This window comes from Leopardus geoffroyi, chromosome C1, assembly GCF_018350155.1.
Source record: "Leopardus geoffroyi isolate Oge1 chromosome C1, O.geoffroyi_Oge1_pat1.0, whole genome shotgun sequence".
Taxonomy (NCBI): domain Eukaryota; kingdom Metazoa; phylum Chordata; class Mammalia; order Carnivora; family Felidae; genus Leopardus; species Leopardus geoffroyi.
Genome location: NC_059328.1, coordinates 143,433,122 through 143,448,321, shown reverse-complemented (window position 1 = coordinate 143,448,321; position 15,200 = coordinate 143,433,122). Strand labels below are relative to the sequence as shown.

The 15,200-nt window shown below is 35.3% G+C and overlaps 1 protein-coding gene across 3 annotated transcripts in view; it reads right to left on the bottom strand.

Moving 5' to 3' along the window:
• Positions 1 to 1,805: 1,805 nt before the first annotated feature.
• The window catches only part of ARL6IP6 (ADP ribosylation factor like GTPase 6 interacting protein 6), a 41,426-nt gene continuing 28,031 nt past the window's right edge, over positions 1,806 to 15,200 (bottom strand). For 2 of the 3 annotated variants that reach the window (XM_045479862.1, XM_045479865.1), the window contains 2 exons: positions 5,381 to 5,456; positions 1,806 to 3,380 (listed from right to left, as the gene is read on the bottom strand). In XM_045479862.1, coding sequence (XP_045335818.1) covers positions 3,345 to 3,380; positions 5,381 to 5,456 — 112 coding nt within the window. In that variant the 3' untranslated portion in view covers positions 1,806 to 3,344. The remainder of the gene's footprint in view (positions 3,381 to 5,380; positions 5,457 to 15,200) is intronic. The other variant, XM_045479864.1, reaches the window with a different exon arrangement.

Sequence of the window (15,200 nt, the reverse complement as noted above, 5' to 3'; positions counted from 1 at the left end):
TGGAAGGAAAACTGAAGATTCTCTGAGGGGTATTCTTACATTGCCAAATATAGTGATAAAAGAAACAAGAGCTTAGACCTGTCTAAATTTGGTCAGTCTCTCAGGGAAGAAACATAGTTGGTCAAGGCAGTAGCCAAAACAAAAATAAAAGAATAGATGCAGAAGAAGTAAAGTCTAAGGCACTTAAATAAGACAATAAATTCCACCTGTATTTCCTTGCTGTCATATGTAACATGTATTTGAACAAATTTCCCATCTCTTTCTGTTGTCTGTGTTAGTACTAAAATGACTGTTTAATTAGCATGATTTGCATAACATCAATGAGAATGTAGCAAAACTTGAAAAATGAACATAATCCAAAGGCCTTGGCAATGAATACAGTAAACAATAGCTGCACTGTTGGGTATGAGTATTTTTGGAAATTTAAGTATAAAAGGAATGGAATGTGTGTGGAAACTGAATAGCCAAGAGTGAACTGTAGTGAACATTTGTCTTTTTTCTTGATTACACATTCACCCATCCCAGAAGAGTTCCAGATGTTACCTTCAATTACAGAAGCCAAAAGAATAGGCACATGACCCGATCTTGGCCAACTGGGCACTCTCTCCAAGGACTCTGAACCCTGAGCTAATCTTGCAAGGAACAAGAAAAATGACAGGAAGGATTCATTATATCATCCTGACCAGGCTGCTCCCACTATCAAGCAGACTCTTTGCTTCCTCTTCCTGTACTTTCCACCACTAGTATGTCCTGGTTCCTGCCCACCAGTTCTGAGAGCCACTGGATATCCTTTCAATAAACTCCCTTTTTCTCAAGGTAGTCAGATGGTTTCTGCTGTTGGCAATATAAGGTCCTGATACAATCAGGAACATGAACAGAAATGGGAAAATGAACAAATACAGAAAACCTCTTAAAATGTTTTTACTAGAAACCTATCTTTCAAAGAACCTACTTTTGATACTGGATATTTTTATGGGCTGCAGGTTTGTCCCCTTCCTAAATTCATTTGTTGAAACTCTAATCCCCCAAAAAACAGCATTTCTAAATTACCTGCCTATGGGAGGTAATTAGGTCATTAGGGTGGAGGCCCCATGATGAAATTAGTGTAAGAGGAAGACAGCTAGCCCTCTCTCTACCATGTGAGGATACAATGAGAAGACATTCTCTATAAACCAGGAAGAGGGTTTTTCATTGAAATCCAACCTTGCTGGCACGCTTGTTGTGATCACAGAGGCCAAGAGAGATGAAAAACTAGGACTGTCCCAGCTTTGGTTATGTACCTATCCTTAGCCAATCGCTCTGCTATGGAAGAAGGATGATTTATATTTGGACCTTATGATGGACTGGAGACAGGAACTTCCCAAGAAAAAGAAGTGCTAGGCCAGCAGAAATAGCACTCCAAAAGAAATATCTTATAGATATATATCTATATGCATTTATATTATAAATTATATATATATCTTAAAGATACCTACATATAGAAGATGTACTGTAATATTTTTCCTAGTCATATGACACAAAGATCTGGAAGGACTATCCAAATTTGAGGGAGAGGGCTTTGAAGGGTGGAGAAAAGAAAAACTAATTTTGTTTCAACTTAGGAAGAACTGGGAGGGTATGAGGAGGAAGGCAGGGAGTGAAAAGAAATTCATTTCAACAACCACTTTAGAAGGAATACTTTAAGCCATGGGATTTGTATATGTATGTAAGTGTACACACACACACACACATACACACACACACACATACATACACACACACACACACACACACACCTCCCCCGATATTAATGTAAACACTTCAGATAAATTGAAGCACAATTTGTTATTTCCAATGAAACGTTTTTGAGTAGTAAAAAAGTGTTAAGACTTTTAGAAATATCAAATCATTTACTCAGTAACAACACTTAGCAGATAACAGGAACATACTGCACATATTCATTTCCCATTTAGCCTGAATAAAGTAGTTTTGCTACACAATGCTTTCCTAAGATAAGTTGTTCCATGGCCAGAGAAAATAGCATTTTAAATGGTCTATCTTTCTAAAAATTGAAGCGACTTTCTAAACAGGTATTTAGAAAGGAAGTGGGAACAATTAAGCTTAATTGCTATGAAAACAAAAACTAACACCACAATTATAGAACATTTAAATAGGAAAATTATGAAACTATATATAAAAAACTTATACATATATACATTGTATCAAAATACCTTCTTTCTATTTTGGTAACTAGAATTTTGAGATTAAAAACAAAGTAGTTCAAGCATTTCTAAATATAAAAATTTCAGATTTGTATTTATTAAAAACAAAATAATATCAGTTCTGTTGGAGTAACCATATATACACCAAGACAAATATTGCAACTGGAAACAGAAATAGTGAACAATTCAAATTTCTTAATATTTTAATGGCTTAAGTAACTTACTTTTTTTTCAGTCCTTTTTTGCTAAAATAGGTTTATTTAATTTTAAACTCAGATCAGTGCAGTTTGTCTTTTTTGGTGGGTTTTTTTTTGTTGTTGTTGTTGTTTTGCTTTTTTTAAAAGACAAAATACTCATTTAAAATTGTAGGTATTAGGTTTGCACCAACTAAAAAATAACATTTACATTTGTCTAATGTAACAATTTTAAAAACATACAAATTCAGTATGTAGTAGAAAATATGTAAAAAAAAAAAAAAAAAACCAAAAACTGCGTAAGGAACTATACCCCATTTAAAAAATATAAATGCACCCTTCTACTGATTACATGACTACTGAAAACTAAATATTCTGATTTAAAAGTAGCTTCTATAAAATGTCAAAGTAGTAGGCATTGTTTGCTTTCCTCATTTAATGAATAAATAAGAAGTATTTGCATTTCAGTTAAACAGTACTACTAGTACTTCTTAGCAAAAATGTAGTATTATAGATAGCAAGGTAAGCATTGCCCTGTATTCAAGTTTTTATGTTTGATCTCCATTAAAATGTTTTCTATAATTTATAAGGACAACACATACAAAAGTAAAAAGATGAGGTAAACATCTTACACTTTTAAGAAATTACTTGAAACTTAATACTCAGATATTCTCAATGCCTAAGCTCTAGAATGATGGTTATGAAGGTCCTCCTTTAAAAAACAACAAAAACAAAAGATGGTCCTCCATAATGTCGATGATATGATATATATCTGAACCACATAACGAACAGCAGGTTTCTTGGTCTTCTGAGTAGGCGAATGATGTTCTTCCCTGTGATTACAAAGCAATCATGACTAGGTTTTGCCAAAAATATTGCTTCGGTGTAGGTTTACATGAGGCACCATGCTACAGTAAAAGCAGCTACAATGCCATTCAAAATTGCCATGCTATAGCCCATGTGGAAAGAGTGTCCAGTCAGTTTCCTAGGGGGAAAAAAAAATGAAAAAAGGAAAATGTAATTTGGAATAACAGAAACACCATCAGTTTTCACTGAAAATGCTTACAACGTAAAAATGTTTCCCTAATATTTTACACATTAATACGTTAAAAAATAATATTAGACATTTGTAGGATTAATAAATAGAGTGACCTTAAGTTCTCTGCCAAAACTGTCCTATTTATCAAATACAGTTTTTCAGTGTCATTACTTAGAGCAAAATGTTTTTAATCCCTTATACTTCTTTACTGTGCCTCATAGTCACTGAGTGTATCATAACCTAATTCTAGGTTTAAATCTTGTTACATTACAAACATGCTCTTTCATTAATTAGCACTGTGTCCCTGTTCTCTTGTTTAGAACTAAAAATACATATTATTTCAGGTATCTGTCCTGTTTGTTCCATCTTTGGATTACGTGAAGAAACTCTACTCTTTATAAACACTAAAAACAGCACTTTCCATATGTGAGTCATAAATCAGATTATGTCTTTTATAGACATTTCAGTTCTCAATAGGTTACTTAATTGAAGTGGCCTTCAATGAGTTCCTAAGTATCAGGAAAGGCACGTCTCATGTTTTACGACTACTCAGTGCCAGCTTGCTTATGTGCACAGATTTCCCCTGACGTTTGATTCCTCTATTTTACGGTAATTTTACATTTTCTTTAAGATTTCTTCCATTAACTATTGCCAATAATACTCTTTGCTTATCCTCATAAAGATGAGACATGATAAAAAGAATAGAAGCTAATGTCCAATTAGTGTCAGAGGCAGAAGATCTTCTCCTCAGTGGAGCAATCCAAATTGAGGACACATAGGGAGGTGCACTAGCAGGAATAAGAGCCCAAAATCATTAGTAGTAGGAGCTCTGGACTGAGGGTCACCATGTCTATTTCCTCCCCTCCTTTCCTAAGAACAGGTCAAAGACAGAGAGGTACTTGGATCTGAAGTAACATTTGAAGGATTCTAGTCTTACAAGATCTGTGGTAGGGAGCAAAGAAGATACGCTCTTCAAAGAACATCACCTTTGCATTCATCTAAGACTACTGAAGGCCCTGATACTTCCTGATAGCTGGTGTTATTATCATTACACTTTCCACTCAACTTACTCACCTTGGAACTAGTTTAAGATACTTCTCATGGACATTAAGGGTTAATCTACTTAGCTGCGCTAACCTACTACATGGTAAAATGAAATAGATATTCTAGATGCTTTACTTCTTAAAAATATTCCTTCAAATACATACTGATTAGTGAACAGAAAGCTAATCATAAAATTAAACTATCAGCATTGTCATTCATTATTTAAAGAATATTAATGACCCATGAACATTTAAGTTCATACTAACAAAATGAAGTTAATCATGGAACAGAACTTCAGGAGTTAATTGTTCTCTTTCACTAGTTTTTGACCCTGCACTCCCATAAAAATAGGAAAACCTCTGAAGTAGTTTACCAAACTTTAGGAAATTATAAAAACTTACAATGTTGGTATAACTGAATTTTACTGAGTTATACATGCTCGAATGTTCAGTGACCCTTATGGAACAGGGAAAGCAAGGAATTTTAATGGCAATGAAGAAATGCTCCATGGGGTGCCTGGGTGGCGCAGTCGGTTAAGTGTCCGACTTCAGCCAGGTCACGATCTCGCGGTCCGTGGGTTCGAGCCCCGCGTCGGGCTCTGGCCTGATGGCTCAGAGCCTGGAGCCTGTTTCCGATTCTGTGTCTCCCTCTCTCTCTGCCCCTCCCCCGTTCATGCTCTGTCTCTCTCTGTCCCAAAAAAATAAATAAACGTTGAAAAAAAAAAAAAAATTTAAAAAAAAGAAATGCTCCAGAGCAGATTCTCAGTCTTTCTACCATCTCAAACGCACCATATCCCTCCCCACTAGAAACATAGTAGCAATTGTCACGCATGTACTGCTAGGCAATAGACTTAAAATCTTTGAGTAATCACTTGCTTTAAAACTCCTTTTCAAAATACTCACCATGATTTTCTTCTCTCCGGAAAGAAAGACAACCCCTGCCCACAGGTTTCCTCTCCTATGACTTACTTGTGAAGTCCTGTAAAAAACTGACGGTATCTTGGTTGCCCTTTGTCAACATCCTTCATCTCTTGTAAAGGGCAAGTTTTGAATTGAAAAATTGGGTCTAAGTATGGTGCCTATTTTATTCAATCTCTCTCTATATATGCATGTTACTTTTAAAATTAAAGTATACACACACACAGTGAAGTGCAAATGCCTGACATGCATACAGATCAATGAATATCATGTTACACCTTCATGTACCAACCACCCAGATCAAATACAAAACATTTCCAGTACCACAGAAAGCTTCTTTGTTCCTCTTCCTTCCCCCAAATCCTGAGATAACCGCTATAACCATTTGTCACCACGATGCCTGGTTTTACCTGTTCATCTTACATGCCCTCATATAGTATGTCTTCTTCTGTGTCTGGATTCTTTCCCTCAATATTGTGTCTGTGAGATTCATCCATGTTGTTGTATGTAGCATTAGCATGTGTTCTTTTGTACTGCAGTTTAGTACCCCGCTGTATAAAAACAACAAAATGTATCTGTTCTACTACAGAGAATTTGGATTGTTTCCAATATGAGGCTTCTATACACAGGGATACTATGAACATGATGCTACACATCTCTGGTGGGTGTGAGACATCTGCACTCATTTCTCATGGGTATATATCCTAGAAATGGAATTGCTAGGTTATAAGGGAGATGTAAATTTGGCTTTAGTAAAAACATCAAACATTTTCTCAAAGTAGATGACTACTGTACACTTCTACCAGCAATATCTGAGAGTTTCAGTAGCTCCACGCTGCCACCAACATTTAGCATCATCAGTGTTTTACACTTTAGTGGGTCTACAGATTATGTTGTTGAGGTTTGAATATTTATTTTTCTGATGACAAACATACTTACTGTTCATTCAAATGTCCTCTTTTTTGAAGTTCCTGTTTATCTTTTTGCTCATTTTTCTATTGGTTTATAGAGTCCTTTGTCAATAATATGTGTCATAAATATCTTCTCCTGTTTATGGCTTGTCCTTTCACTCTTTAATAAGATCCACTGATGAACAAGTTCTTAATTTAAATACAGTCCTTTTTTTTTTTTAAATGACTAGTATTTTTTGTGGCCTTTTCAATAAATCTTTGACTACGGTTATGAAAATAATCCATTTTTAGGGAAGTTGTATTGCTCTTCCTTTCACATTTTGGTCTATAATTCAACTCAAATTAATTTTTTATGTGGTATAAGGTAGTGGCGAATGTTCATGTTATACCTTTTGGAAGTCCAATTGTTTCAGCACAATTTATTGAAAAGACCATCTTTTCCCCCCTCATTAAATTCCCATGGTACCTTTGTCCTAAGTCACATAAGCATCTATGTGTGGGTGTTTTTAAGCTTTCTATTCTATTCTTTGGGTCTGTTTGTTTATCCCTGATGAAATCAACAACTTTCCCATATAGCAGGATTAGTGAATTAAAAAAAAAATATGCTATACACCTAAAACTAATATAACACTGTATGTTAAACTAACTGGAATTAAAATAAAAACTTACAAAGCCAAAAAAATATTTAATGCTAAAATATCCTTATATTGAAGACTACAAAAACTCAGAAGCACAACTAACAATAATGTGCAAGACTCATATGAAGATAAAAATAAAACTTTACTTAAGAAGATCTAAATAAATAAAAGACATCCCGTGTTCATGGAATTGAAAACAACATTTTGAAAATGGCAATACTCCCTAAATTGATCTATAAGGTCAATGCAATTCCTCAATTTTCCTTTCCAACTGCCTTTTTCTGCAGATACGGAACAAGTTGATCCCAAAATTTGTATGGCGATAAGAGACCCCAAATTGTCAACACAATACTGAAAAAGAACAATGCTGGAGAACTCACACTTCCCAATTTCAAAACTTGTTACAGTAATCAAATGGCATGATACTGGCATAAGGATAAACATATAGACAATGGAACAGAATTAACAGTCCAGAAATAAACCATAGATCTATAGACTGTTAAATTTCAACAAGGGTATCAAGACCACTTAAGAGGGAAAGAATAGTCTTTTCAACAAATGGTGCTGGGACAAATGGATGCAAAAGAATGAATTTGATCCTTTAACTCATACACTATACAAAAATTACCTCAAAATGGACCAGATCTACATGAAATAATTAAAACTCTTAAGAGGAAGGAAAGGTATAAATTTTTTCAACCTTGAATTATGCAATGGTTTCTTAGATAAGAAACTCAAGAAAAAATAAACTGAACTTCATCATATTAAAACCTTCTCTGCTTCAAAGGACACTATCAAGAAAGTGAAAAGACAATCCAAGGAAAAGAAGAAAATATTTGCAAATCATGTTTTGTTTTTTGAGAGAAAGAGAGCAAGCAAGCAGGGGAGGGGCCGAAGGGAAGGAGAGGGAGAGGGAGAGGGAATCTCAGGCAGGTTCCATGCCCAGCGTGGAGCCCAATGTGGGGCTCAATCTCATGACCATGAGATCGTGACCTGAGCCAAAATCAAGAGTCGGATGCTTAACCAACTAATCCACCCAGGTGCCCCTTGCAAATCATATACCTACTAAGGATCTACTATCTAAGATATAAATAAATTCTTAGGACTCAAAAAAAAAAGGGCAAATACTCCAATTTTAAAAAGGGCAAAGCATTTGAATAGACAGTTCTGCAAAGAAGATATACATTGGCCAACAAGCACATGAAAGGATGCTAGACATCATTACTCACTATAGAAATGCAAATCAAAACCACAATGAGTGAATACTTCATACCCACAAAGATGGTTATAACACAAAAAAAGAAAAGAAAGAAAACAACAAGTATTGGTGAGGATGGAGAAGTCAGAAATTTGACTCATTGCTGGTACAAACATAAAATGATATAGCTACTATACAAGAGTTTGATAGTTCTTCAAAGAGTTGAGTTACTATATGATCCAGCAATTCCATTCCAGGTGTATACTCAAGAGCTGAAAACATGTTTTTACACAAAAACTTGCACCTGAAAGTTCACAGAAGCATTATTCATAAGAGCTAAAAAGTAGAAGCTAAGCAAATGCCCATCAACTGATAAACAAAATGTGGTGTATTCATACAATGGAATATAATACAGCCATAAAAAGGAAAGTACTGATACATGCTATAGCATGGATGAACTTTAAAACCAATATGCTAAGTAAAAGAAGTCAGACATTAAAGACCACATTCTAGGACTTGTATGATTCTATTCACATGAAATGCCCAGATAGACAAATCTACAAACAAAAACTAGCCTAGGAGTTTCCAGGGTCTGGAGGAGGGGATAATAGAAGAGTAACTGATCATAAGTATGGGGTTTTCATTTTGGAGTGACGGAAATATTCTGGAATTGGAGAGTGATAATGATTGTATAAGATAGAGAATATACTAAACATCACTGAGTTACACACTTTAAAATGGTGAGTTTTATGTTATGTGAATCACACTGCAATTAAAAATAAAACTTTATGGGGCGCCTGGGTGGCTCAGTTGGTTAAGCATCCGACTTCTGCTCAGGTCATGATCTCACAGTTCGTGAGTTCAAGCCCCATGTCAGTCTCTGTGCTGACAGCTCAGAGCCTGGAGCATGCTTTGGATTCTGTGTCTCCCTCTCTTTCTCTACCCCCCCCCCCCCCCCCGCTCATGCTCTGTCTTTCAAAAATAAACATTAAAAAAATTAAAAAAAAATAAAACTTTATTCAAAGACATTAAAAGAGTATCTTAGTGAAGAGAAATATCTACCATAATCTAGGAATACTCAACACTGTAAAGATATCAATTACTTTGAAAAGAAACCATGAATTCAATGCAATCTCAGTAGTAGCTCAACGAAATTACTTTGGTGGGAAACTGACACTTTGATATTAAGCTCACCTGACACAGTAAAGGTGCAAAAGGAGCAAAGAAAAATTCTGAGAAATCAGAAAAGTTGTAACATAAAAACAAAGTAGTTTAAAAAAAGAAGGAAACAGAATCAGAAATAAAAAGACACTGGAAAAGACTTCAGCATCCCAAACCAGATCTGTTTGTAAGAGTAAGTATACAGGGGCTGGGGGAAGAGGTGACTAAATATATGCATGGAGATTTTACATTTTACCAATAGGCATTTTTAAGAACTCAGATGGAACAAAACTGACAATTATTTCAAGTTCCTTCTTGCTTATTCCTAATCATGGATTTTCATTTACCAGTGTAGAGAAATCAAGACTCAGTTTATTATCACTTTAAAAGAGCTGTCATTATATTTACATTTACATGGAATAAAAAGAATTGGTGATTTTAGGCAGTTTCCTTTCAGTTCTTTGGTTTTATTGTGTAATTCCCACAAGTTTTCTGAATATTAAGAAAAAAATAATAAGACTAATGTCATGTTTTTCGATTAAAAGGGGGAAATGCCTGCAATTCCAGTGTTTGTAGGTTCTCGATAGGCTCACTCTCAGTGTGAGGCTCAAGCAGTATTTGCAGTCTATGACAAATTCTTAATTTTAATTTGCCTGGATATGTAAGACAAGGCACTTACTTGTCTTGAGCAGAATAAAAATAAAAACCCTACTGGTCCAAAGCATCTATTATGTGCTGTTTCATTCAGTTTTATCATGAAGTCTACTAAGGATTCCAAAATGTTTTTTACTGTCCTAAGTCATTCGTGACCTTTTATTTTCATAATCTGAAGCAATCACACACTGGTAGGCAAATAGTAATAAAACATAGGGGTGGGGGCGGGGGCCTTGAGAAGGTTGGGTAGAGTATATACAATTTTTGCTCATTAGTTTTTCTATGATTTCATGAAGAGAAAGGTAAGGAAAAGAAAAAGATCACATTTCAGAAGAATGATAAGCCTGATGAAGGGTAGCACTTTCCGGGGGCACCCAGCTGACCCAGTAGCTGGAATAGGTGACTCTTGATCTCCGGGATGTGAGTTCGAGCCCCACACTGGGTGTAGAGATTACTTAAAAATTAAAAAAAAACTTTTAGGAAGGGGTAGCCCTTTCCTCTATTGTGTATTTTAGAACAATAAGGCATAATAACTATGGTTTTAAAATCCTATATAATAAAGTATATTATGGGAAACTTGATCAGATATAAAATAAAAAAGTTTCTATCCAGAATAAGTAAAACGTCAGCATTAGTTAATATTAATACTGTCAAACCCATAAAAGTGGGTGTCAAGCTGATTTGATTTTGTCATGCCATATGGATTTCTAATTTGGACGATACTACTGAATAGGTGGAAAACACACATACACCCACACTACACACACACAAAACAAATCCTATCGTCTCACAGTACGATATAATGGAAATGTCTAACTCTGAAAACCTTCCATTTTATTTCAGTATTCACAAGGTCTCTGTAATAGGCTTAAAGAACTTTTGAAAACGACAGGACTGCTTTTTAGAGATCTGCTACAATTATTACTTCAATTATGAATGTGAAAATGAATTCAAGGTGAAATTCCTTCCAAGCTACTCATATTCTCTCCATATACCTAAACATACTATACCAGATTAATTTTCCTAAAATACCCTCTTGTTCAAAATGCTTTTGTGTCAACTGTATATAAAATATTTGAGTAGAGCAAACAATACAGTTAACAAGGTCAAGTTTTCTTAACAATGTAAATTTTGACCCAAGCTTTTAGTGTGGCAATGGACCAACAGACAAAAGAGGTACCACTGTAAAGGACAAAGGACAGAACCAGGAGAAGTGAACTCACACTTAAGATTTCCTATTTATCAGGTGAAGGGCTGGACCAGATTAACTTAAGGTCCCTTCCAGTTCTAAATTTCTGTAACTATTAAAAGTAGCATGGACAAGGTAAAAATACTTGAAAGAGATTACATAGGTTTTTTTTCTACCTATTAAAATAGGTAGTGATCAACTAATTAGTGATCAACCAACTGGTGATCAACATTACCTGTACTTCAACTAAAACAATGATGTAGGGAGTAGAACTGCATAAATATTTTAATTCCATAGAGTCAATCAATGAGACCCAAAATATAATGAAAATTAACAGATGACATCTCTAACATAAGAATTCAAAATAATTTTAAAATTTAAAAATAAGTAGAAAATAGAACTTATTGACAAAACCAGAATGTTTCTTACAGGAAATGTTAGAATTACTACATGTGCTAAAAGGCAACCAACAGAATGAGAGAAGATATTTGCAAACAACATATCCATAAAGGGTTAGTATCCAAAATCTATAAAGAACTTATCAAACTCAACATCCCAAAAACAAATAATCCAGTGAAGAAATGGGAAAAACATATGAATAGACACTTCTCCAAAGAAGACATCCAGATGGCCAACTGACACATGAAAAAATACCCAACCTCACTCATCGTCAGAGAAATACAAATCATAACCACAATGAAATACCACCTCACACCTGTGAGAATGACTAATATTAACAACTCAGGCAACAACAGATGTTGGCGAGAATGCGGAGAAAGAGGATCTCTTTTGCATTCTTGGTGGGAATGCAAGCTGGTGCAGCCACTCTGGAAAACAGTATGGAGGTTCCTCAAAAAACTAAAAATAGAATTACCCTACGACCCATCAATTGCACTACTAGGTAATTTATCCAAGGGATTCAGGTGTGCTGTTTCGAAGGGGCACATGCACCCCAATGTTTATAGCAGCACTATCAACAATAGCCAAAGCATGGAAAGAACCCAAATGTCTATCAACGGATGAATGGATAAAGAAGATGTGGTGTGTGTATACACACACACACACACACACACACACACGCACAATGGAATATTACTCGACACCAAAAAAGAATGAAATCTTCCATTTGCAACTACGTGGATGGAACTAGAGGGTATTATGCTAAGCGAAATTAGTCAGAGAAAGACCAAAATCATATGACTTCACTCATATGAGGACACAGAACAGATGAACACAAGGGAAGGGAAGAAAAAATAATATAAAAATAGGGAGGGGGACAAAATACAAGAGACTCTTAAATATGGAGAATAGAGGGTTACTGGAGGGGTTGTGGGAGTGGGGATGGGCTAAATGGGTAAAGGGCATTAAAGAATTTACTCCTGAAATCACTGTTGCACTATATGCTAACTAACTTGGATGTAAATTTAAAAAAAAAAAAAAAAAAAAAAAAAAAAGAATTACTAAATGTGTATTATGTTGGGATAAAGTTCTACTGCAACAAATTTCTAAAATCAAAATGGAAATGAGAAATATTATTCAGTAATAATAAAAGATATTAGAAAAATATGGTTATAAAGGTAAATTCATTATAATGGAACTATTTCCATATCCTAAAAGATTAACTATAAAAAAGATACTATTTGGTTCTGGTTCTAAAGAATTCCTCTCCAATAATAAAGAATCCTGCAACAACGCACTTACTTGGTTCCTGTTAGTGTTTAAGCATTGAAGCTCTGTACTTAGATGCATTTGAATGCCAGCTGGGTCATTTAGAAGGGGTATGAAGGTAGAAAAATTGACCTAACACTCAATTCTCCAAAATGGAAACAAAAATAGAATCTTCCCTTATACAGCTAAGAATCAGTTGTCTGGCACATAGCAAATAATCAATAAATGTTAGCCACTATAGAGTAGAGAAAAGAAAGCTAGCTGCAGATGAGATTTTAAAAAATTCTTTACATTCCATTTCATTCTCTCTTAAGCAAAACACCTACAACTAGACCCATCCCAAAGCCAAAACAAAGAAACAAAAAATAAGATTATACAAACAGACCCAGGAGGTAGATAAGAAAGAAACTGAAGAATTATGGGCTTGTATATGTATATGTGCATTTCTGCTTGGTATTATCCTCTTCCTACAAATTCATAATCACTTTCCTTTATAATTCACTAGAGAACTTAGACTTCCAATATTTATATCCAGATTTTGTAGTCTGGAAATGTACTTTCTAGCAGTATATTTATATTGGCGTTTAATAGTAACTTATAAAATGAATAAAGTATAGAAGAATTATATTTTAATTATTTACATTTTATAGGAATGGAATACATATAAAACTTAACATTCAAATGGACTCAATGATTCTAGCAATTAAAGGAAACCACAAATTCAGGTACTGAATAAGCCATTGCCAAAACTTCAAATAAATTGCCTTTGTTCATTTAAGAGACCAACAGATTCAAAGTAGGTCTATTTTATTTTTTAATTTTTATTTATTTATTTTTTTTTTGAGAGAGCGAGCGAGCGAGCTGGGTAGGGGTAGAGAAAGAGGGAGACACAGAATCTGAAGCAGGCTCCAGGCTGCAAGCTGTCAGCACAGAGCCTGACCCGGGGCTCAAACTCACGAACCGTGAGATCGTTGGACACTTGACCAAATGAGCCACCCAGGTGCTCCAAGCAGGTCTTTTTTCTTGTTTTATGTTGTTGATTGTTTTTACTCCAGTGTTGGTTGACTCTGAACTAAATCTCTGTACTACACACCAGACTACTCTCTCTTGAAGTCTTCACGCCTATATCATATCACATCCTATATCATAAATTCCAATATTTATTTTCCCTCATATATATTTCCACATTTAAGAAACACTTTTACGGGGGCGCCTGGGTGACTCAGTCGGTTAAGTATTCAACTTCAGCTCTGGTCATGAACTCACAGTTAGTGAGTTCAAACCCTGCCTCAGGCTCTGTGCTGACAGCTCAAAACTTGGAGCCTGCTTCAGATTCTGTGTCTCCCTCTCTCTCTGTTCCTCCCCGACTTGCACTCTTTCTCTCTCTCGAAAATAAAGATCAAAAAAAAAATTTTTTTTTTTTAATTTTTTTTTTTCAACGTTTATTTATTTTTTGGGACAGAGAGAGACAGAGCATGAACGGGGGAGGGGCAGAGAGAGAGGGAGACACAGAATCGGAAACAGGCTCCAGGCTCTGAGCCATCAGCCCAGAGCCCGACGCGGGGCTCGAACTCACGGACCGCGAGATCGTGACCTGGCTGAAGTCGGACGCTTAACCGACTGCGCCACCCAGGCGCCCCAAAAAAAATTTTTTTAAAGACACACTTTTATGACACAACTCCTCCCATATGAAACAGTAACTTCATTGCTGACTGATTTTGATCTAAGCAGAAAGCTCTCTGTGTTTGGCAGAATACGAAGTTATATCAAGGGCCTACAATAAGAACCAACTGAGGGCACGTGAGCGGCTCAGTCGGATAAGTGCCTAACACCTAATTTTGGCTCAGGTCATGATCTCTCGATTTGTGAGTTCAAGCTTCAGTGTCGGGTTCCATATTGACAGTGCAGAGATCGCTTGGGATTCTCTTTCTCTCTCAAAATAAATAAATAAAATGAGAGGAAAAAAAAAAAAAAAGAACCAACTGGCTATTTGTTTCTGTGTCTGACTGGCTCAGTTGGAGACAGGATGAGCTAGTTGGTACTAATCTATTCCCCTTTCACATATCTGAGCCTTTTATTTTTCATTCTATTCCTAGAAAAGAAATCACCAATTCCCGAAGAATTTTAAGCTATGTGAGCTTTGGTTGGAATAACTGTCAGTTCTTTATCTGGAATCAAAAGTTCTTAGTCAAACCCAAAACCTGAAAGAAACTAAGCAACCAACATTTCAATTACTTGCAAAGCATTTCCTTTTATGTTTCTTTCAGAAACACAAAATGATACAACTTCTTTTGTACTCTTTGTCCTAAGAATTACTTATTCAAAATTGCTGGAGAATAAAACTGTGTGTATTCCAACTAACTTTACCAATGGTATTTAGGACATA